This window comes from Callionymus lyra, chromosome 7, assembly GCF_982586985.1.
Source record: "Callionymus lyra chromosome 7, fCalLyr1.hap1.1, whole genome shotgun sequence".
Classification (NCBI taxonomy): Eukaryota; Metazoa; Chordata; class Actinopteri; order Syngnathiformes; family Callionymidae; genus Callionymus; species Callionymus lyra.
The window spans coordinates 9778599-9804638 of NC_141824.1; the positions used below are offsets into that span (position 1 = coordinate 9778599).

The window sequence follows — 26040 nt, forward strand, 5'->3', positions numbered from 1 at the left end:
AAATAAATGTAATATACATCACTTTAATCTCATAATAAATGTTATATATACGACTTAATATTGTAATTAATGTGTAATAGAAGACTTTAATATCTCATCAATGTAATATATACGTCACTAATCGCGCAATAAATGTAATTTATACAACTTTAATCTCATAATAAATGTAATACATATAAATGTAATATATACGACTTATTATTGTATTTAATGTGTAATATATGACTTTAATATCGTCATAAATGCAATACATATAACACAGTCTACTGACTCCTTCAAGAAACATCTTAAGACGTTTCTATTTGTTCAGGCTTTTCCTTGATTTTCTGGAACTCCTGTTGTGTTATCAGTTTTATCTTGACCTTTAAAATATATACTTTATTGAATATTGTTTTGATTGTTTAAGCGCTTTGTGACCCTGGTCTGGAAAAGCTCTATACAAATAAAAATTACTTACTTACTTACTTATCTTGTAATAAACGTAATATGCACCACTTTAATATTGATATAAATTAAGTAAGGTATATAATATATAAGACTTATGACTAATCTCTTAATACAAGTGTAATAGATGAGTTTAATCTTGTAATAAATTAAGTATACAAATTTTATCTCGTAATAAATGTAATATATATCTCTTTAATCTGCAATAAAGAAAAACATTTAAGTGGCTCTAATAGACTGTAAATATTACACTACATTTAAAGCTTTAAAGAAAAAGGCTTTGTGGCGAACCCTAGGTAGACAGTAAGTAAGACGGTCGACCTTTCCACAGTTCAGATAGTCTGTTCCCCTAGCTAGCTGGGATCTTTCATGTAAGTAAGTAAGTGAGTAAGTAAGTAATATTTATTTATATAGCGCTTTTCGAGACCAGGGTCACAAAGCAGTTTAACAATCAAAACGATACTCAAAAAAGTACATACTTCAAAGATCAAGACAACACCGAGAACAACACAGGAGTTCGAGAAATTCATGTGTGTATGAATGAACGTCAGCGATGACGAGCATCTATTTGTACGTCTTGATTATGAATATTTCTCTCCTCTGTCATTATTCCTGACACCGTGTGTTATTACGACGCTCGTCACGCTGATATTTCGTCGTCGCTAATTAACAGTCGACGTCGGCCAATCACCAGAGCCCGCTCATTACCCAGGGTTCATTGCTGGGTCTTTGTCGAGTGACAAGTGAAAGTGACGATCCCTGCGTGGTTGAAACTCTGCAGCACGATTCTCGACAATGCTGTTCTTTTAAAGTTTCGTCTTTTGTCTTTCAGTTCTGGATGTCGGCTCTGGCCACGACCATCCCGGTGCCCTGTGGTGCCTTCATGCCCGTGTTCGTCATCGGTAAGTTCTGCTTCCAAAGTCATTTTTATTTTTGCTCCCTCTCCTCTCATTTCCTAGATACATGAATACTTTAGATTCATGTTTTGTACCACCATGAAGGCTTTTGCAAAAACAGGATTTAAGAAAAATATCTTCTGTTGTGTGGTGAAATAATTAATAACAATTTTAATAAAATTAATTGCCAGTTTTTAGGATTATATTTTCCAGTGTTTTCTGTTGCCAGTTTTTAGGATTATATTTTCCAGTGTTTTCTGTTGCCAGTTTTTAGGATTATATTTTCCAGTTTCTTCTTTGCATTGTATTTATTTTTAATTATTTTTTTATTTAAAGTGTCCAATATTATCAGATTCATCTCAAGACATTTTAAAACTTTAAACAAAACTATGAAAAAAGTAATTATTATATCATAACATAACATACTGTCCATAGAATTGAACCTGTTTAATTTTATTTAATTAATAATAATAGTAATAATCATTTTATGATACATTGTCATCACCACACAAATATGTTTGTGTTTACAATCCTGGTAATACATTTGTATTTTGATTCTGTTAAGAAGAGAAAATAATTCAAAGAATCACGATGAACGACAAGATTTTTGTCAAAATCAAGATTTTGTTAAAGTCATCTGATTGGATAATTTCCTGAAGTGGGAAAATATATTAATTCATCCAGATGATTGTGTTATTGTGTATTAAAGTTATGTAATGTTATTATTATTCATAAAATTGTGTAGGTTTAAGAAATAAAGTTTTTTTTCTGGGAATATCTTTTACAAAAGAAAACATCAAATATACTCCCCTTTTATTTGTACTGTTATACTTAGTTACCAAACATATGTATCTGGAAATATTTTTCAAAAAATGAGTAACAAATAAACTACTTAATGGTGTCTTTCCAAATAACTAATACATCTTGATCAAGAATTATAAAAATACTGTGTGGATCTATGTAGTTGCTGCTGAATCCCTAACAACTCTTCTTCGCCTACTGCTTGTGTTACAGAAAATTATTATTATCACCTTGCTGTTTATTTTAAGTCTTTTTGAATTTTTAGATACTAAAAAAATCTGTTGAGATATATATATATATATATATATATATATATATACATATATACATATATACAGTAAATGTATGGCAATTAAGTAAATTTAAATTGTAGCTTTTTTGTTGGAAAAGATTGCACACAAACTGAGTCAGTCAAGTTTTAACTTTCAGAAAGAAAAAGTGGATTAATGACGTCATTTCTTTCCGAAAAACAATTAAAATGTGTGTTAAAAGAACTTATTTAATTCTCTGTTGAACACAGCGATGACGCTACAATGCTGCTTGATCGCGAGCGGTTTGGACGGTACATTGTTGTGCGTTAAATCATGCTCTGTGTGTTCAGGGGCAGCGTTTGGTCGTTTGGTCGGAGAGAGCATGGCAGCCTGGTTCCCAGATGGCATCAACACAGATGGCACCATCTATCCCATCGTGCCAGGAGGCTACGCTGTCGTGGGTAAGCTCAGACAATCGAAACTTTTTCGCCGGAGAGACTGAATGTGCGGAGGAGTGACGCTTCGCTCCCGACAGTGTTGACGCCACGCAGGATAAAATCAAAACCAAGTCCGATCAATTTCCTTCCAACCGCCGCTTCATCTCCGTGTTTGGCCTGGAAATCCAATTACAATGAGAGAGAAACTTCATCAGTCGCGGAAATTAAAATTGAATTCATAGAAACTTTACCAACTGCAAAGTCACTCGCACGACAGCTGACGCAGCAACAGTCGCTGATTATGCGAGTCTTTGTTCGAGAGTTGCCGTCACCGCGCAGGAATAAATCCTTGAGATTATCAGACGAAAGAAAGAATGAGAGTCAAAGAGCTGCTCTTGATTTAACGGCCACTGCTGATGGATTTATGCGAGTCTGATGAATTATTCAACCTGATAAATTATTAACAATGTTTTTGTTTTCCACAATAGTCCATTAATTTACTTAAATCTAGCTCAGGGTGTTTTTGGTGTCAGGATATATAGTTTAGGAATTTGTCGATGCATAGGGGTCGTGGGTCATGACCCTCAGGTCACACAATTATGGCTCTTGTTCAAATGGTTCAATTTTTTTTAAGATGCAATAATTAGGTCAGAGAAATATTTATGTTAACACGAGGGCAAAACAAACTGAATAATTGAATCCAATCATTTCTATTTTAAAAAGTTCAATGTTTGGATATACAGTATATATACTGTATATATTTAATATAATTCAGAAAAGTGTAAAAAAAATATATATACATAAATCAATCGTTTAGTAAATCAAGTAATAAATAACTGATACATTATTGCAGCCTTTCCAATTCAATGCAAATAACTAAGCAAAAGTAAACCAAACTCTTTTATTAAAAAATAAAAATTATAAAAATGTCAAAATCTAGCTTTGAAATAAAATGGTATAGTTTGAAAATATTTTTGAATTATCATAATTATCATTATTGAATTAGATTACTAAATAAAACCAATTCATCATTTCAATACATAAATTGGTAAAAAATTAATTAAGAAATGTAATTTAATGCCTTAAAAAAAAGTAAATGTTTCTACGTTTGAAATTTAAAATTCAACTATTAAATATTCTACTGGCCCTTCTATACTTCCACCTTTGTACACCTGTCAGCTGGTTTAGGATTACAGACTAAACTGTTTTGATCTTGTTCTAAAGGAGAAACGGAAAGGAAAATAATAAAGTAATAGTAAAGTAATAGGTATGTAATAATATGTAATGTATAATAAAATGGTGTAGTTTAATATCATATTTGTAATTTTCAATCCCTTAAAAATCAACAAACCATTGTAATAAAAAATGTAAACCAAATTTTGATCGAGAAACCTTTTTAGAAAAAATGAAAAAGTTGAAAGACGATTGCAACCATTTCTAACAGTTCGAAGAATAGACTTAGGGTGTATCTTTCCTTTTTATTTGATTAACTTTACTTTTGTTTCACAAACGTTCCCATTGGGGGGCGCTTGAGTTCTCCACCACAGCAGCAGATGACACAAACAACATTTTTCCAGTGAATAAAAATGATTTGGAAAAAAAACAAACAAATATTTATTTATTTAAATGCGTACAGTGCTGTTGAATATCTTTACGGTATCGTGAAAAAATATCATCATATTTAAGTGTATCAATATTTTGTTACACCCCAATTTCAAGGTCCATTATAATAAAAGAAAATTCAAACGTATGAAACTTTAACAGCCGATTCATTTTTCTGCGGCTCTTCTTTTACTTTTACTTCGCCGTGTAAAAGAAAAGATCAAACCACCGGAACACGATGGAAGATTTTAGTGTTTCTGTCGTCGTGTTCTACTGCTTTTATCGTTCGAGCAAAAGAAAACTCATTAAAAATTGCAATTTCCTTGAAAACATTTCTCGATTTTAAGGTTCATCGATTTTGCCTCGTGCTCTAAATAAACATTTGAAATCAGACTTTTTCTTAAACTATTTGAGGTTTTAAAAAGATGTGATAGAACACAATGGAACGTGCGGCTCCATTAAACCGTCCCACCAGGACTGTTTATTAACAAGCGCCGGTTCAATCCCCTCCTTCGCGATAGTGCTGCTGTTGCAACTCACTGATAAGTGTGTTTGGGAAGCAGCCGCGGATTGTGTTGTGTGAAGCTCATGACTCAGCTTTTTTTTTTTTTGTTCGGGCCTGACCGGCAGCGCCGCTCGTTGAGAGACTAAATGTTAGGACGTGGGCGCAGCGTTCATCAGAGGAGGACAGGCCGACACCGGCGGGCTTAATTAAGTTACCAGAAAGAACAATGCTTCCCTCGCTTTGTCTGCGCTCTCCAACCATCTGCTTCTGCCCGAGCGCTCGCTGTTCATTCTATTTCTTAAAGCCGCTTTTTTTCTTTTTTTATTATTTTGAATTATGTCTTCTGTCTGGCAGCTGCACTTCAATATCGTCTCCTTCACAAGCCCGTGATTGGTTCGGAGGAGATTTTGGAAACACTGAAGTTCATTTTTTTTTTTATTGAATTTCACGGAATAAGTGGATCCGTGCCTGGAAGGTACGAGAGGAAAGATTGAGCAACGAGACATGAGAGTGTTGTTGGAGTGTCAATTTTAAATAAGAGACGAGAGCGGAGCGCGGTGTGGCTGAAGGAATCCAGTCTAAGTTGATCTGAATTCGTCTCGGGATCAATTGTTAGATTCAAGTCATAGAACGAATTCTCATATCACTCGAACAAAAGGCTCAATATTCACTCAATAAAGGACATATTATTCTTATATGTTATGTATTCTATAAGAACCAAACACCAAGTTTTACAGAAGAAGCTCAAGAAATGTTCAAATGTTCTTCAAAACCAGATCCAACTACATTTTCTAATCAAGATTACAACCTCCTCGTCCCTCATCTATCACTCCGAACGAAGGATACAATGTATTGCAATACATTGCGATATTGTGGGGAAAACAATATATTTGTAGTAATGAGTACTTGACATCAACTTTAAAAGATACTGGAGTAAGTAACTGCTGCCATCTAGACTGTATCCTCTTGTCCTCAGTCATCGCTGAGATTTCAAAGGATTTCATTGTAATGAACCACTGTAACTGCTGCCATCTAGACTGTATCCTCTTGTCCTCAGTTATCGCTGAGATTTCAAAGGATTTCATTGTAATGAACCACTGTAACTGCTGCCATCTAGACTGTATCCTCTTGTCCTCAGTCATCGCTGAGATTTCAAAGGATTTCATTGTAATGAACTGCTGTAACTGCTGCCATCTAGACTGTATCCTCTTGTCCTCAGTCATCGCTGAGATTTCAAAGGATTTCATTGTAATGAACTGCTGTAACTGCTGCCATCTAGACTGTAGTCTCTTGTCCTCAAACATCTCTGAGATCTCACAGGATTTCATTGTAATGAACGGCTGTAACTGCTGCCATCTAGACTGTATCCTCTTGTCCTCAGTCATCGCTGAAATCTCACAGGATTTCATTGTAATGAACTGCTGTAACTGCTGCCATCTAGACTGTATCCTCTTGTCCTCAGTCATCGCTGAGATTTCACAGGATTTCATTGTAATGAACTGCTGTAACTGCTGCCATCTAGAATGTATCCTCTTGTCCTCAGTCATTGCTGAAATCTCACGGGATTTCATTGTAATGAACTGCTGTAACTACTGCCATCTAGACTGTATCCTCTTGTCCTCAGTCGTCGCTGAGATCTCACAGGATTTCATTGTAATGAACGGCTGTAACTGCTGCCATCTAGACTGTATCCTCTTGTCCTCAGTCATCGCTGGGATCTCACAAGATTTCATTGTAATGAACTGTTGTAACTGCTGCCATCTAGCGGCCAGAAGTTTAATTGCAACCAAAAAAAGACAAATGGCATTAAAATTAAAAATTGTATGTGTTATTTTATAGAGATTTTATTGAAATACAAACAATAAAAAATGATATAAAACGGATAAACTATGATAAAAATTCAAAAAAATAGATTTTAGAGGCAATTAAATAATTAATTAAATATTTTTGGATTAAGAAAAAAAAAAAGAAAGTGAAACTAGTCGTGATAAGTCTTTTGATGTTCCATCCGACCTGAGTGACCAAAATAAAAGAAAAAATATACAAAAAAGTACTAATAAAAATGCATTTCAAAAGCAAAACTTATTTTAAAAATAAAAATAGACCAATATTTGAAGTATTGAGTATTTGACATCAACTTTAAAAGCTGCTGAAGTAGACTGTATCCTCTTGTATCCTCTTGTCCTCAGTCATCTCACGGATCTCATCATAATGACTGTTGCCATCTAGCGGCCAGAAGTTTAATTGCAACTAAAAGACAAATGGGATTAACATTTTTAATTTTAATATTTTTTTTTAAATATTTTTGGATTTTACATTTTATACACACTTTATTGAAATATAAACCATAAAAATGATGATTAAGTAAAAAGTAATAATACAATTAAAAAAAAATAAAAATGGTATCAAAACTGTATTGTATATTAAAACGATTTGTCCCATCAGACCTGAGTAACCACGGTGAGCAGAATACATTTCAAAAGCAAAAATGTATTTAAAAATAAAAATATTATGTCTCAACAATGTATAATCTATAGTAAAAAATATTTCATCTCGTCAGTGACTCATCATCATGTTCTTTCAACATCTTTACAACTGATTGGTGTTGTCGTTTTTTTTCAACTTGACCTAGAAACCCATTTGTGAAGCTGTGTTTTTCAAGACTTCTGTCAGTCGAATAAAACCCTTCAGTGGTTCAGACTCTCTTCACTGACCTCAGCAGCTCTTGTTGAAGGTCAACAGCGACTGTTGGTGTAAAAACATACTTTATTGCTTATTTAACTGCAGACTGTGGATCAGTTTGACGTGCAGCACCCTTGAACTCCCCTCAATAACTGCGCCCCGTTATAAAAACCAGTGATCTAAACAATCACCCCCACACACTCTTTTGCTTACCTCACTGTACTCGCTCACCTGCAGGCGCCGCGGCCTTGTCCGGAGCGGTCACCCACACCGTGTCCACGGCGGTCATCGTGTTCGAGCTGACGGGTCAGATCTCCCACATCCTGCCGGTGATGATCGCGGTGATCCTGGCCAACGCCGTGGCCCAGTCCCTGCAGCCCTCGCTCTACGACTCCATCATCCGGATCAAGAAGCTGCCGTACCTGCCGGAGCTGGGCTGGGGACACCACGAGTACGTACTTTACTTGCATACTTACAATACTTACAATACTTACAATACTTACAATACTCTCATAATAACCACAGCACTGTCAGTGGAGCAGCAGCAAAAGTCTTTCCATAGCTATTGGTACATACTGTGAAAATCGTATTGCTGTTACTATCATGATAGTGTAGTAACAAGTATAAACTGTAGTTGTAGTATTGTAGAGTACTTGACTCTGGTGCTGCAGAATCTACAGACCACATGACTCTTGATGAAGTCGTAACTGCTTTCATTTGTTTTCAAACCAAAATATGTCCAAACATCAGCTTTAAAAGTAGCTGGACTCATTGTATCCTCTCGTCCTCAGTCGTAACTGCTTTCCTTTGTTTTCAAACCAAAATATGTCCAAACATCAGCTTTAAAAGCAGCTGGACTCATTGTATCCTCTCGTCCTCAGTCGTAACTGCTTTCATTTGTTTTCAAACCAAAATATTTTCAAACATCAGCTTTAAAAGCTGCTGGAGTCGCTGTATCCTCTTGTCCTCAGTCGTAACGTCTTTAATTTGTTTTGAAACCAAAATATGTCCAAACATCAGCTTTAAAAGCTGCTGGAGTCGCTGTATCCTCTCATCCTCAGTCGTAACTGCTTTCATTTGTTTTAAAACCAAAATATTTTCAAACATCAGCTTTAAAAGCTGCTGGAGTCCACTGTATCCTCTCATCCTCAGTCGTTAATGCTTTCATTTGTTTTCAAACCAAAATATGTCCAGACTTCAGCTTTAAAAGCTGCTGGAGTCACTGTATCCTCTCATCCTCAGTTGTAACTGTTTTCATTTGTTTTGAAACCAAAATATGTCCAAACATCAGCTTAAAAAGCTGCTGGACTCACTGTATCCTCTCGTCCTCAGTCATCGACGAGATCTTGCAGGATTTCATCGTTTCTTTAGCTGCGGAGCATGTATTTAATGCTGCCATCTAATGGCTGGAAGTAAAATTGCAACACAAAACTCTTTGAATATTTACATGTTAATTGTCAACTTATTTTACGCAACTAGAAAACCATAAAATAACCATGTCAAGGAACTAATTGAGTGACAGTTACAAAGTTCAGTTCAGTTTATTTTAAAAGGACAATGTCGTAACTGCTTTCCTTTGGTTTGAAACCAAACATTTACTGATAAAAAAAGAACAAAAAGAAATAATTAACAACATAAAACAGCGAAATTTCAAACTATACTCTAGGGTCTGAAAAGATTAAGAACCAAACAACTATAAGATTTAACTATTTGTGATGTTGTAAATGTTTTTTTGTAAAAAATGTTCTATGCTGTGTTAAATTCCCCCAAAATGTTTGCCAGAAACACCAAAGTCAGCAGAGATGAGTTGAGGGGAAGGAAAACTATAATAAAGAGATGTAAAGTCCGGGTCAGCTGAGGCTCTGGTGGGACTTGACAAGCAGAAGATCTCGGGGGAAGCTCGTAGAAAAGAGCAGATGGAAGATAAAATCCAATTTCTCCTCATTAGACGCACTTTATGAATGATGCATTCAGACTCTTCTAATCACCTTGTGAGTCGCCAACATCCATAACAATAACTGGGTTCCAACAATTCAAGAGAAGGAGCTGCTCTGTGGGTTTATTGATCTGGAAGGACACACGGCAGCTGCTAGTCCTTGTTGATGTGATCTTTGAAACGACTGATTATTTGATGTGTTATTAAACGCACCATAGTCTTCTGTGTCAATCCCAGCAACTTCAAAGTTTTGTAGTAATTTAGAAAAAAAAAAGAGAAAAATCAATAATGATACTTATTGGCGGTAAGAAAATATAAGGCTAAAGCTGTAAGAGCTTCATTTTTTTTTCTTTTGTTGTCAAAAAGCCTTTTGTCACTGTAAGAAAACGGCAAGAGAGATAACGTAAACGAAAGCTATAATGAACCAAATGACAGGGTTTAAATTATATATAAGTCTTATTGCTGTAAATATCATGATACTGTAGTAACAAGGATATAGTTATATTATTGTCAAATACTTGACTCATATACTTGAATACTTAACTACTTTCATTTGTTTTTTAAACCAAAAATATGTCCAAACATTAGCTTTAAAAGCTGCTGAAGTCACTGTATCCTCTCGTCCTCAGTCAAGGCTGGGCTCTTGCAGAACTCAATTAGTCCTGCAAGATCCCAGCCATGGAAAAGTCTTTTTTGGGGAATCTTTAGAGAGAAATATATATTTATTTTGGAGATTTTGGCTGAAGGGTTGATTTCATATTCATACTTAGTTCTGAAAATATTAAATAAAGGTTTTCTTACTTTCATAAACTTATATAATATAAGCATTTGTCAACTAATACAAGAAGGAAATATTCATAGTTACTGGGTAAAATAAATCAAGTCGTTAACCCTTAAAGGACTGAAATTGGACTAGAATATAAAGTAAAATGTTTTCAAAAAACTGGAAACTAGAAACTTAAATTAAAAGAGACTCTTAAAAACAACATATACCTTCACTTGAGGCCCTGGAGCCATAGATTAGATTAGATTAGATTTTCCCTTTAGTAGTCCCACAAGGGGATTTTTGTTTACAGCAGCAAGAGCACACACACAAACAAAAATTGAATAAAATACTTAAATAAGAATAATATAAATTGAATTCTAAATTTGAAAAACGTGTTATTTCACAATATACGGTATATACAAAAATACAAAAAACTTACAAAAGTCCCCTACCCATGTCATGTGGCCCATCGGATACTTTCAAAATAAAAAAAAATACAGAGATTATTGAGCTAAAAAATAATGAATCATCCGTGATTACAGTAGAAGCGTAAAGGAGGAAAAAGTTGAAACGCTGTCCTGTCAGCACAACATGTCGGAACGATCGATCATAGACGCACAAACAAATCACATTCAACGATGCGCTTAAAGAATTGTTGCGGCAAGAAATGATTGAAAAAGTGTCCAAATAAATCCGGGGAAAACTTTTGAGGCGTTGCAAAACAATCATTCAAATCTATTGACAGACATTCTGCAGTCGTCCATGAATATATTTCCGTCATGTATTTGGAATCCCAGCTTGTGGGTGCTTGTGATCCACCAGATACTGGAGCAGGTTGTTGGATGGAAATGAGATACTGTTGCTGTGCTTGTTGCTCTCACTGTAGAATCTCCATCACACTCCCACGCAGACAAGCGTCTACATCCGTGCCACATAAACCTGTTCGTTTGCACACACACACGCCCACATGATGATAAGGGGAACAATCGGAACCTTTTCTCATGTTCCTACTTTTTTTTTTGAGATCCGCCGACGCTCGGGATCACATATAGATTTCCTCACACCCACGCGACAGACGCGCTCATTAGAAAGCACACACCGTCTCCTCTTCCGTCTCCTGTATCGGCTAATCTCTTGTCCTCCTCTTTCACGGCCTCGGCGTCAGTGTGAGAAGAGTGTGAGAACAATTGCATAACATCCATGTGTGTGTTCTGTCACTTCTGCCGCTTCACAATGTCCAGTTGGTCGTCGCTGTCGTTCCTGCTGCCTTAGAAGCTGCAGGAGATAACCAGAGTTTCTCTTTAACGTTTGTTATTTGCTTGCTCTTCTATGAAAACACCGTCTTCCCTGTAATCCACAAGTAAGCATTTTAAATGTATAGATGGATGGATGGATGGATAAATGAATACAATAGATGGATAAATACAGAGAATACAGTAGATAGATAGATGGATACAGTAGCTACATTAGATGGATGGATAGGCTAGATACGGTAGATACAGTAGGTACAATAGATAGATAAAGTAGATGGATTAATACACTAGATACGGTAGATACAGTAGATAAAGTAGATGGATAGATACAGTAGATAAAGTAGATACAGTAGATAGATAGATACGGTAGGTACGGTATATACATTAGATACTGTAGGTACGGTAGATAAAATAGATACGGTAGATACAGTAGATAGATAGATAGATAGATACGGTAGATAGATAGATATGGTAGGTACGGTAGATGGATAGATACGGTAGATACGGTAAATACAGTAGATAAAGTAGATAGATAGATACAGTAGATAAAATGGATACGGTAGATACAGTAGATAGATAGATACGGTAGATAGATAGATAGATATGGTAGGTACGGTAGATAAATAGATGGATAGATACGGTAGATACGGTAAATACAGTAGATAAAGTAGATGGATAGATGCAGTAGATAAAATAGATGGATAGATACAGTAGATACAGTAGATACAGTAGATACGGTAGATACGGTAGATGCAGTAGATAAAGTAGATGGATAGATGCAGTAGATAAAATAGATGGATAGATGCAGTAGATACAGTAGATACGGTAGATACAGTAGATAAAGTAGATAAAGTAGATACGGTAGAAACAGTAGATAGATAGATACGGTAGATAGATACAGTAGGTACGGTATTTACAGTAGATATAATAGATACGTTAGGTACAGTAGATACAGTAGATACGGTAGATACAGTAGATAGATACCGTAGATAGATAGATACAGTAGGTACGGTAGATATAATAGGTATGGTAGATACGGTAGATACAGTAGATACAGTAGATAGATAGATACGGTAGATAGATGGATACAGTAGGTACGGTAGATAGATAGATGGATAGATACGGTAGATACGGTAGAAAGGGTAGTTACAGTAGATACAGTACATATGGTAGATACGGTAATAACAATAGGTACGGTAGATACGGTAGCAACGGTAGGTATGGTAGATACAATAGATAGATTAGATAGATAATAATAGATAATAATAAAGATAATAGATTTGCCTCGTTGGCTTTGTTAACCATTTCTCATAATAAGTTTATATACATGTACAAGGAAAATAGAAACGGTAGATACGGTAGATACAGTAGATAGATAGATACGGTAGATAGATGGATACGGTAGATAGATGGATACGGTAGATACAATAGATAGATTTGCCTCATTGGCTTTCTAAACCGTTTCTCATAATAAGTTTATATACATGTAGAAGGAAAATAGAAGCTTGTTAATGTGTTTTAAATTGAAATATAATCCACCATATGGTGGTAAATAAAAACAAATTCTCTTAATCATTCTAATGAGAATTATGACTAATGCACGAGCTCACCAATCTAAAAACAATCATTTTTTAAGTGACAAAAAAGTGATAAGAGAGAAATTATCATTATGTCTAACTTATTACTTATTGTTATGATCAAACTGTTTTATGGTCGCAGAGAAGCTGTTTAGATGTTTTACATCGTTAAAAACTTGGTCAATATTTAGTAGTAAAAAAAAAGTAAAATAATTGGGGGGAAAAATGTTTTTTTAATGCGTCTTGTTGCGACATTTGTATCTTTTATAAATCATTCAGTGTTGTTGACACAGAAGAGACGATCATGATAACACCTCATGTTTCTCACGTCTCAAGGTTGTTTCCTCTGGACTTGTGTATTTATCTTTTTTTTTTAATGTTGGCAACAATCCAGAATCTTGTCAAAATGTATCTCAAAATAACTTTTCAAAGTTGTTTAATCTTGAAACTCTTGAAAGTTTGTGGATGTTCAAAAGTGACTTTATGTTGAGGTTAAAGACCGACAGCATCGCAAATACGCCTCAAGGGCCAATAAAAAAAGAAAACAAGAAACATAAAAAGGAAAACCGAGATAAGAACTCTTTTGGCTTCTGACGGGAGGATCAATTTAATCACTTATATTTTCTTACGCCATAAAACTCCTGAGAAGTCGTGTCAATTTGAATATATTCACTCGGAGCGTTTGCCAACGAGAAGAGCTTTGGCTCAGGTCTTGGCACAAACTTGTGAGCCGTGTCTCGCATACTTGCGTACTTAAACTTAGTATTTTAAGTGCATAAGTGCGTCTCAATTCGTAGTATGTCAAATGTAGTGCTCCATACACACAACATGTAACTAAAACGCCCTCAAAACTGAGTATGGATCGATGGACACTTTCTACCCTAAACGGCTCCATCTTAGTGATGTGGTAAACAGAAGTTACATCATAGATATACAGTATATAAATATATATATATATATATTTATATATGCATATACTTATAGGTGCATTTTCAGCAGCAGTAGGAGGATGACACGTCTTCGGTGCTGATACCGGCGTAAATATCTCGCCATTATTTAGTTTCTAGTATTTCTTGATCCAAACAAAACATCCTGCCAGCAGGTGGCGATAGTGTTCCTACATCTGGTTGAAATCATCGTTAAATAGTAGTAGAAGAAGAAGCTACATACAGATACATAGGGGCGTCATAGCTCAGATGGTAGAGTGGTTGCCTGCAGTCCAAAAGGTTGCAGGTTCAATCCCAGCTCCAGACAAGCTTGTGTCGTTGTGTCCCTGAGCAAGACACTTCACCCTGATTGCTCCTGATGGTGAACTTGGCGCAAGTGTGCAGCCTACTCCCATCAGTATGTGTGAATGGTTGAATTTCCCCTCGCGGGACTAATAAGGGATTCTAAAAAAAAAGAAAAAAAAAAAAAAAAAAGCTGTCGAGTCATTTCCTGTTAGTGCGTAGCAGCAGAGTTTGATTTGAGACATACTATCTGTGGAGAATTAGTAACTAGCTAGTACGTACACTATCCTGATGCATACTAACCTCCAGTGCACTAAGAAGTATGCGATTTTGAGACACAGCGGTGGTCTTTCCGGGGTCACTGTCGAGCCTGTGTCGTCGCAGGTCTTGGCGAGACCCTGCAGGAAAGTGTTACGGTGTAAAGTTCTGCTGAGGTCATGCTTGCTCACGCAGTGTTACCTTGTCTTGGCCCCGGTCCGACATCCGGGTGACCCTCCACGCAGCACTGTATCGCCAGGATCAGCGACCGTGTCAGCAGGATAGAAGGTTCAGGCGTCAGCAGTGACAAGACTGGACGTTTCCACCAGATATAGTGACGTAAAAGAAAGACGTGAAGAAGAATCTCTTGTTATTTCTGTTCTGCAAACACTGAAATCCAGGCAAGCATTTGAGTCTTGTTTCTTGTTGGAAACGGTTCTGATTATACTGAGTTTAAAGGTCAACTCTACTGACTCACATGTTGTGTCTTCCTCTCCCAAGTTCCTCATCATGACCATGTTTTGAACTTACTTCAAAAAGTAGCTCTGAAATCTGGGCGAACGAGAGGTTACGAGAGCGGAGTCTGTCATGACGTAATAATGGCTTCGCTCCTCCTCCAGCCAGCTGTTATCACGCCCCGCTTTGTTTATACAACGAGTCCCCTGGAGGGGGAGACCTCTGGGATCGATGACGTGCAGTGACAAACATTGATGTTCGACCAATAACAGCAGAGTTGTTGTGGTTATGGTCAACAACTCCGTATTTTCAGTGGGCGGGGCTTTGGATCATTTTCTAATGTTAATATTTCAATTACTATTTCAAGAACAATTTAAGAGACACTTAAATCAAGACATAAGTTCCCCTTTAGGTCACATTGAAGTCTAGAAAACTGTCTTATTTTATTATATTTAATGACAAAAATAAGACCTGAGTTGATTATTAATACGGTGAGACAAACTTGTTTAGTTCCTTATTATTATTCTTGTTTAAAGAAACTTTTTTTAAACCCATTTTCAACGACTACCAAGTCATTCCGGTATCATTTTGTCTTCAAATAAGACATACATTCCCGAAGAATCCAGATTAGTTTCTTTCTTTTACTGAACGGTGTGTTTTTATTGATGCGTTCCGAGTGCTTGAGACTCAAACCTGGACGACTGAGATTCCACACGAGATGAAAGAATCTAAACGTGATCGTTGATATCTCTCGAGGGTAAAACATGTTTTCTACTGAAGTCAAGAATCTCACGTGTATTTTGATGTACAGGAAGTACAACATCCGTGTGGAGGACATCATGGTCAGAGGCGTCCGCTACATCACGCTCAACTGCTGCTACAGAGATCTACACAACGTCCTGCAGACGGGTCACCTGAAGACTCTGGCGCTGGTGGAGTCGGCAGGTGAGATCATAAAATAATCACCACGTGAAGAGAAACGAGACCAAAAATGGATACATTCATATTTATTCACTGCATATACGAGTATGTTACGTGCTTGAGCTTGAAATGTAACACAACGTTGCGAATAATACAATGCAAGACATTAAATAAAGACATTTATAAGATTTTATTATAAGGCTTTATTACAATTTATGATCATCTATGTCAACTAGGTATTATAACTGCTGGATGAGCTTTCAGTTAAACTCTGTCTTGTTATTGTATTGTAATTACAAAAAAAAGATTTTAAAATTCTGCAATTAAGTTCAAATCAATTAAATACATTGTTGTTTTTTTTATTACATTGTTATTAAACCAAATATTTTCAAATAAAAGTATAAAGTTATTACAATGTAATTTCAAACAAAACCATATTTAATTCTTTAAATAGGTTCAAATCAACCAAATACAGTTTTATTTTTTTATTACAATGTTATTACAAAAAACACAATATTACATTCTAAAAAAAAACATGTTCAAATGAAAATATGCAGTTTATTTTTATTACAATGTAATTTCAAATTTAACGGTTTACAATTCTGACTATATTTTCAAATCAACTGAATACCGTGTTATTTGTTATTACAATGTAATTACAAGACATTTTTCCCACTTATAATAGTACTTAGAGCTTGTAAAAGTTTCACGTATATCAAAATGCATGGAATAAAGTCCTAAAAATGCATTATACTGTCTTATGAAATATGACTTATTAAATTGGTAATTTAACACTTGTGTTGTCTCTGGGTTAAGGTGACCCGAAAGGCCCAAAAACAAATGTGTTTGTGATATCCCTTGTGTCGTCTCTGGGTCAAGATGATCAACCTCCGCCACTGCATATGTATCTATGGAAGCCAGGGAGGTCGTTCGCCTTGACCCAGAGACAACACAGGGGATACCACAAACATGTTTGTTCTCGGGTCACCTTGACCCAATAAGCTAACACAAGGGATACCATAAACATGTTTGTTTTAAAAGGCTCTGGTTCACTGTTACCCTGAGATGATACAAGGGTTAAAATAATTCAAATGAGATTGGACTGACACTTTGCATCGAGGTTTAAAACCAACAGTATCCGAAAGAACGCTCATGTTTTAGTGTTGGTTTTGAAAGTCTTTCTTTGTTTCATTCCGTGTCTCCCTCACCAAAGCTCTGGAGTGATTGACACACTCGTCCGCGGCAATATCTCGCTAACAATTTTATTGCCGCCGCGTCACCGAAGTGCAAGTTTGGTTTTTACCACCAGCGTCTTAACGACGGCGCCGGAACAATTAGCCGCAGCGTCTCATCCAAATACATAATCAGTTGTACTGTCACAGAGGCAATTACTCGAGCACACAAACACACACACGCACGACAACAACACAAAGACGTCGCACACACTTGCTTATTCACTGCACGGATATTATGTAACGCAACGTGTTGTTTTCTTATCTCACTTCTCTTGAGTCTCTTTTCTTTTGTGTCATGAAAGTCATTAAGAAAAAAGTTGTTGTTTCTTTTTTTGTCCTAAAGAGTCCATGATCTTGTTGGGCTCCATCGAGCGAGCGCAGCTGCAGTCGTTGCTCTCGCAGCAGCTCGGTCACGCTCGCCGTATGGAGTTCGTCCGCGAACGAGCCGCCGCCGACAAGAAGCGTCTGTCCATCGTGTCGGACAGCGACAACGGCAGCCATCGCGCCAGTCAGGAGGTTCGCTTCCAGGTCAGCGTTCAGGAACGGAAGGGGTTCACCTAACATGTGGTTCTTTACGTCTTGAGTGTCGTGGTTTAGGTCGAACAGATCCGATCTATTGACTTGTTAGGCTGAGTAATGAAAACAACATTCACAGGAAAATTACACAATTTTATCGAATGATCCACAAAATTATAAACAAAATTGAGATTTATTTTTTATTATCCATTGTCTTGAAATGTATTCCAGGTGTCTTGGTCGTGTGTTTCATAATTACCTCTGTCAAGGAGATTATGTTTCGTTGTCTAATTTATCAAAATTAAAATGTTAATAAAGAAGATATAGATATATTTTTTTAATTGGTTTTCTTTTGGATTTATTGAAAAACATTGAAAGGTTCTCCATTCACTTGATTCAGCTGAACGTAAAAAATGTTTAAACTACAAAATTTTGTTTTTTTTGTAAAGTAAAAAAGAAAATGAAGATATTAACAGATAAAAAGAATTACTTATAAGCGGTAAAGTAATATCTCACAATTGGGGGAAAAAACATACTTGTTCAATTTCTTGTAACAGTAAGAAGAATAAGAGGAAAATATATATATATATAGTAGTAAAACAAATAAAAAATAATAATAAAAATAAGAGTATAACAAATAGAAATATGAATAAAACGAATAAAAATAAGAATAAAACAAATAAAAATAAGAATAAAACGTGTAAAAATAAGAATAAAACAAATAAAAATAAGAATAAAACCCGTAAAAAGAAGAGTAAAATAAATGAAAGTAAAAAAAAAGTTAAAATAAAATAATATAATATCTATTTATTTTATTTATAAAGCACTTTTCAGACACGTAGTCGTAACATTTTGCTTAAAACAATGATTTAAGATTTAAAAACAGACATGATTCACTTTATTATTTAAGTATTAAGACATCATTTTTGTTTTTAAAAACATTAACAAAATGTTTTTTTAACCACATTTCTAACTATAAATAAGTAATTTATGCATAATTTATCTTAGTTTCTTGAAATATGACCATTCAAGTCAGTTGTGTGTATTTAACTCATCATTAGGTCAAAAAATACAATTCTTACTTAAAATAAGCTGATATTTTGCATTGTAAAGAAATATATAATAATAATTTTAATTTCATACCAATAACGAACTTTAACCTCTGGCGTTTGTTCTGATGTGTTGGATCCAGATCTCTACCGAGGAGTCGTCTTATAGTCCCACTCGTTCCGTTTCCCCGAAACCCCTGAAACCTGCCCTGAAAAGACCGTCGGTGGTGGATCGACCCACGGACCTGCCCACCAGTGAGACTCATAATCCAATATGTTCCGACGTCTTGTTGTGCAACACCTTTAAATAGAAGCTTCTTCTTGTGTCGGTCCAGGCCCTCAGGATCATTCAGGCATCGCGTTGAAGAACTTGTTCTGTGCCAGTCCAGACACTGAAGCCCTGGAGGTAAGAGAACATCATCCTTGTATCTGAGAAACACTAGACTATCACCGTGTCACTTCCTGTCACTTCCTGTCACTTCCTGTCACTTCCTGTCACTTCCTGTCACTCCATCAATGGAGTTCACTTCCACCATCGATGCCTCCAATCGATGTTCTGTGGTCGATGGTTTTGCCCGAAATCAAAGTAGATTTATTTTAATGTTGATCTTAAGCCATAACGATGTCAGTGTTTAAGATAATATAAGATTATGGTATGGAAGTAAATCAGTGCCATTCAAGTATTGAACATTTCAAATGTGGAAATTTTGAATTTCTTTTCATTTAAATTGTTGAATAATTCAATCACCAAATGTTGAATTTGTTATTATTGAATAATTTAATTCTATATTTTTGTTTTGAAAGGTTGGTTAGAAATTCTGAAAAATTACATTTTCAAATTAATTAATTTTATTTACACTTTACAGAGTTTGATATTGTAATTCAAATCATTGAAAAAAAAAGTTCAATAATTTTTCATCCATAGCCTTTTAAATTAAATATAAATAATGTCTGTGTCCCATCATACGCATCAGAATATTGGATTAATTTAACACTTCAAACTTTTATTTCTATTGAAATTCTGTGTGTAAAAATAATAATCATTCATTTTATTCATTTCATAATTTAATTATAAAAAAAAATAAAACCCCCAAAAAACATTCTACCTTTTAATATAGTCATTTTTAATTCATTTTTTTGTTTAAATTATTCAAAACTTTAACTTTTAAGTAAATAATTTGGAAGTTTCAACATCTTTAATTTTTAATTCAAGCGATCAATATTCTGATGATAAAAATAAGAGTAAAACAAATAAAAATGAGAGTAAAACTAATAAAAAATAAGAGTAAAAGTAATAAAAATAAGAGTAAAAGTAATATAAATAAGAGTAAAAGTAATATAAATAAGAGTAAAATTAATATAAATAAGAGTAAAACAAATAAAAATAAGAGTAAATCAAATAAAAGAGTAAAACTAATAAAAATAAGAGTGAAAAAAATAAAATATAGAGTAAAACTAATAAAAATAAGAGTAAAACTAATACAAATAAGACTAAAACAAATAAGAATAAGAGTAAAACTAATCAAAATAAGAGTAAAACAAATAGAATTGAATGACTGACACTGATCTACTTCCATAGATTATTATAAAATGTGTTCGCCTGCAACTATTCTAGGAGATTGTGGCTCCTTGTGTTTTTTGGGTTTTTAAGAAAACATTTTTCCACTGGTCCTGGCCCTGGTCCTGGTCCCGGTCCTGGCCCCGGTCCTGGCCCCGGTCCTTGTTAACATTGTGTGCTTGTGTCAGAAAAACAACAACATGGACACTCTGGCTCTCCCCGAGCAGAGGAGACCGTCCAAGCGAGTCCGGATATCAGTCGTGGTAAGAGCCTCCGTTTCGGGGGCGACGCCCTTAAATCTGCCCGGAATCTACCCGGCAACAGGTTCATTAGTCGATCAAGCAATCGTCACCCTGTCATTCCATCCCAGGGCTGATCCATCCTGCCGATGGCCCGTGATCTGGGCCCAGGCCCGTCAGTGCCATCGAGCCTCCCGGTGTCGGACAGTCTCGTCCTGGTGAACCCGTCCAGACCATAGTTCAACTGGTGTCATGACAACAGATTTATCATCTATACTTTCTTATTATTATTTAAAACTTTCAATTTCAAACAATCACAACAACCATTTTATTTAATTATATTTATATGGAAGTATGTTAGTGCCATCAGAATATTGAATGGTCAAATCTAACAATTCTATTTATTAATAAACATTTGTTATATTTTTTTTTGTTTTTTTGAGTGTAATTATTTAATTCAATGTTTACTATTTTTAAAGGTTTCATTTTTTAATAATTTAATTCAATAATTTGTAAAATATAATGTAGTTTGATTTCATTTTGTGTTTTTTAATTATTTAATAAAAAAAATTCAAGCACGTTTTTGTAATTATTGAATTTGAATACAAAACTCTGTGTTAAAAAGAAAAATTAAAATTAATTTGAAAATATTCGATTATTTAAGTAGAATTATTTAAAAAAATCTAACCTCTAAAAAAAAAAAAAAAATTAAATTGAATCATTAAAAAAAATTGAAGCTTTCAATGTGGAAATTATTTAACTAAATTTATTTTTTTTAAATGTCAATTCCTAAGATTATTTCGTTTATTAATATTTAAAAGAAAGTTTCAAATCAAATTGGAATTTTAACCATTCAACAATATGAAGGCACTGATATAATTGCATATATTTTTCATTTAAGGTTTTTCAAAAATTACACAAGGGCTTCAAATATATTTTTGTTGCTTCTCTTGTCAGTTTTAAGTCACTGAAATATATAAGAGACTCAATTTTATATATGTATTTATATATATATTATTATATATATATTTTTTCAATTTAACAAAAATTAGTGAATATATGTATTTATAACTATATACAGTATATATACTGTATATACAATATATATATATATATATATATATATATATATATATATATTTTAGTCCCAATTCATCAGTGGTCCAGTTGATGGTCTAGTGGTCCACGAGGTCGAGGCCGTTCGAACACAGCATGCTCACCTGTCAGTCATTCATTGAGTCACCCGAGGCGTCCAATCAGTGACGTCCTCCCAAGGGGCGTGGCCACCGTTCCACCCTTGGTGTGACCCAAAAAAAAAAAGAAGAAAATTCATCTCACGCATGTGGAGAGAATCGTCTCCGTGGACAGGAAGTGTTTAATATTCCGACCCCGGAGCGTCTCTTCATTAGTACCCGGCAGGTGTCACACGATGATGCACGAGGAAACCTCCGCGGTATCGGGAATGGGACGTGGCCACGGTTGTTCAATTGACTCCCTCAGCATCCGAGCATGATGTCCGTCCATTAAGACCTGATTCAAGTCGATCAATCTTGCATGACCAACGATCAAATAGATCAAAGGCAGAATCAGCTCAAACCAAAAATACTTGTGTAGTGTGTACTTGTGTTGATCACGTATTGTGTCCTTCACTAGGAGCCTCCGCCCAACTTTAGGAGTTTCTCAGCGGTGAGAACTTTTTCAAGCACTTTTTTTTCCAAAAATAATGTTTCCTTTGATGTCGTCTTGATGCATAACATGTTCCAATGGCTGCTTCACCCTTAAGTTGTGTGTTGTGTTGTGTTGACGCTGTTGTGTTAACGATGATGTAGAGCCAGGCACGTGTGCGTCATTGTATTGAAAGTATTCTGCTTTTTTATTAACGAATTGATTGATTTTTTTCATCTTTTAACCACATTTTAAGTTGGTGCTTAAAAATATATTCAATAACATACACTCTTGAACATCCCGATCAAAAAACTCTCTGGAATTTAATTTAATTGAAAAAACATGAGTTTTTATTGATCGATAATCTTGAATATATTCTTGGTAATCCACTTCCAAAAAGCTTTATAAACACCTAAAGTTTTTTTTTGCCATCAAAAAGCTCCATAATTAGGAAATAATGTTGGATTATAATCGATTTTTCTGGCATTTATCATAATATGAAAAATGTGTGTACAGTAGTCACTGTACACACATTTTATTAGGATTATATTTTATATTTTATTAATGATAAAAATAATCTCGGAATAGATTGGAGTCCAGATGGTAACCTTAATCTTCACACAGCATAGTTGTACAACACCATTCATCACAGTACACACATACAATCCAGAAGTACACAATGAAACTACTCATCATGATGTCACACTAATGACATCAGCAGTTGTTCAGGTTCAACAAGAATAAAGAAGTGAAGGAGATTTGTTTGAAGGAGATAAAGAGTAGATTTGTCTTCTGAAAGTGTAAACAGGATGTTGGCTTCGTGGACGAGCGTAGGAGAATAAGATTTGATTCTTTTTGTTTCTCCAAGTGAGCAGAAGCTGCAGTTAGACATGAAATGACTCAACATTTGTTTTGAAATCCTCTTGAGTGTCTAAAACCATCACAATTGGAAATTAATCTTCTTTATTGTCAAATCATTTGAGATGCGAACTTCCTGCAACAAACTCTTGATTTTAACACCAGATACTGCATAACTGCTGCTGATGCAGGTGTCACTCATCAGACAGTGACTCATCCTTCAAGAGATAAGTAGAGTCAGATGGTAATCCAGGTATCCACCAATATTAACTTTAGTTAAACGTGTTCTTAGTTTTTGGTTAAAGTTTTAGTTTAAGGTTTGATTTTAAGGTTCAATATTTCGTTTTTGGTTTAAGTTTTAGTTTAGGTTTTAGGTTCAAGTTTTAGGATTAAGTTTAAGGTCTTAGTTTAAATTAAATCTTAGGTTACATTTTAGGTTTACGTTTAAGGTTCAATTTTAAGGTTTAATATTTAGTTTTTAGTTTAGGTTTTAGGTTTAATCTTTAGGTTTTAGGTTCAAGTTTTAGGATTAAGTTTTGGGTTTTAGTTTAAGTTAAATCTTAGATTACATTTTTTGGTTTAAGTTTAAGGTTCACTTTTAAGGTTTAATATTTAGGTTTTAGGTTTAACTTTTAGGTTTTAGTTTCCAGTTTTAGGATTAGGTTTTTTGTTTAAGTTTTGGTTTTGGTTTAAGGTTCAATTTTAGGTTAGAGTTTTAGGATTAAGTTTTAGGTTTTTATTTTAAGTTAAAACTGAGGTTGAATTTTAGGTTCAAGTTAAAGGTTCAATAATTAGTTTTTAGTTTAGGTTTTAGGTTTAATTTTTAGGTTTTAAGTTTTAGGTTCTAGTTTAACTTTTCATTTTAAGGTTTTTTTATTTAGTGTTTAGTTTAAAACTTTAACCTTAGACGTAGAGACTTAAAATTTAGAGTTAAGTTTAGTAAATGTATAGATACATGTATTATATTTAATAATGCATTTAAATATGCGCTTAATGTACAAGTCTGATATTTTATTTCTTGTTTTATTTTATGTTTTTATTGATTTAATGACAAATATTTAATTCTATACTGTCAACATACCAAAAGAAAATCCTTATAGTCCTGGCAATAAACACTGATTCTGATTCTAGCAAAAGTTTAAAAACATGTTCAAAGTTGAGGCTTAAACAATATTAATGCATAGTTACCTGAAGGAAGTTTGAGTAAATATATCACAAACCTCATATCAATGCATCAACTTTATTTTCCAACTTTAATCAGCGTTTGTCGGTCGTCGCTCTGCTGGAATATTGACGAGCACATTTTTCAGCTGCAGGCAGAGAATTCAGTTATTACTTCAGTCCGTCTCTCTTTCTCTTCATCTTTTGTTTATGCTTTATTTTCCATCCGTCCGTCCGTCGGTGTGACTCCAGCGAAGGCCTCTCACCTCCCGCCGTCCCGTCTCACCCTCTGAGCTGTGAAATATTGATGTGGGGTAAATGACATCGGTCGCCTGATGCCGACCCGGACTCTCGCCCTGTTCTATTTCTCATTATTTCAACCCCCCCTCCTCGCGTCGCCATAAAGCTTCCATGCTTTATTTATGATCGCCTCGGGCGCTGTTGGCTCGGCGTCTCACGTGTTCATTCCTGTGATTTTATTCCTTTAAAGTCCTCCTGATGATTCTTGATGATGACGTGACGTTAAACTCTCGAGGGAAACAAACCTAAACGTATTTTACCAGAGAAACTCTTTTGTTTTCGATTATTTCCATGACTGTGTTTGAACCAAACTGGCTCTTATCAGCTTCTTCGGCTCAATACGCTCATGAATATCAATGGAATACTTTGCTGGGTTGTCGATGATGGATGGATGGATGGATGGATGGAGGTTTGGATGGATGGATGGATGGTTTGATGGTTGGATGGTTGGATGAATAGATGGATAGATGGATAGATGGATGGATGGATGGATGGATGGATGGAGGGTTGGATAGATGGATGGATGGATGGTTGGATGAATAGATGGATAGATGGATGGATGGATGGTTGGATGGATGGATGGGTAGATGGATGGATGGTTGGATGGTTGGATGGATGGATGGATGGATGGTAGATGGATGGATGGGTAGATAGATACAGTAGACAGACCGTTTTTCTACATTACGTTTTTTCTTTTCTTTTTTTTAATGCTATATATTTTCTGTTTTTTTATGCTAAGTTTTGTTGTTTTTTCTTGCTAACTATTAATAAGCTCTTTTTTATGCTTTTAATTCTAAATAATTGTCTGTTTTTAATGCAGTTTTTTCGATTTTTCAATGTTCAATATTTTTTTGCTTATTTTGTCATTTCTTATGCTTATTCTTTTTCATTTATTATGCTTCGTTTTTATTAGTTATTAGTTAGTAATTATTTTTCAGTTTTTTTTCGCAGTTTATGTTTCGTTTTTCTAATGCTCAATATTTTGTCAGTTTTTTTCATGCTCTTAATTCTAAATAATGTTCAGTTTTTTACGCTTAGTTTCATTAATTCTTCTTGCAAATTATTTACATGCATTTTTTTGTTTTTTTAATCCCAAACATGTTTTCCGTTTTTTATGCTTTTTTTATTTATTTTGTTTTTAATGCTAATTATTATTATTTCGATTTTTTTTTTTGTCTTATTATAAGTTTATTTATTGGCTCTCATTTCTTCTATTGTTTCATGAACCACGTAAGGTCGTATAAATGCAGAATAAATAAAGTATCATGGGACAATAAGCAACTATTTCACCAGTAACTGGAGGATCACTAGTTGAACTAGTTTAGTTCCACAGATGGATTTAAGGCTTCAAAGGATGTAACAACAGGATGTTGCTTAAAGCTCACTTAAAACCTGAGCTTCATGTTCCTAGAGATGCTTCGCTAGAACCTCGTTCCTGGTCTAGT

At 34.8% G+C, this 26040-nt stretch overlaps 1 protein-coding gene across 3 annotated transcripts in view; it reads left to right on the forward strand.

Annotated features, from left to right (window-relative positions):
* LOC148075002 (chloride channel protein 2-like) overlaps positions 1-26040 on the forward strand; it is a 146149-nt gene that overhangs the window by 93831 nt on the left and 26278 nt on the right. For 2 of the 3 annotated variants that reach the window (XM_087795299.1, XM_087795300.1), the window contains 9 exons: positions 1277-1346; positions 2743-2853; positions 7856-8069; positions 15905-16038; positions 17593-17777; positions 18958-19069; positions 19150-19220; positions 20561-20635; positions 22265-22297. In XM_087795299.1, coding sequence (XP_087651425.1) covers positions 1277-1346; positions 2743-2853; positions 7856-8069; positions 15905-16038; positions 17593-17777; positions 18958-19069; positions 19150-19220; positions 20561-20635; positions 22265-22297 — 1005 coding nt within the window. The remainder of the gene's footprint in view (positions 1-1276; positions 1347-2742; positions 2854-7855; positions 8070-15904; positions 16039-17592; positions 17778-18957; positions 19070-19149; positions 19221-20560; positions 20636-22264; positions 22298-26040) is intronic. The other variant, XM_087795301.1, reaches the window with a different exon arrangement.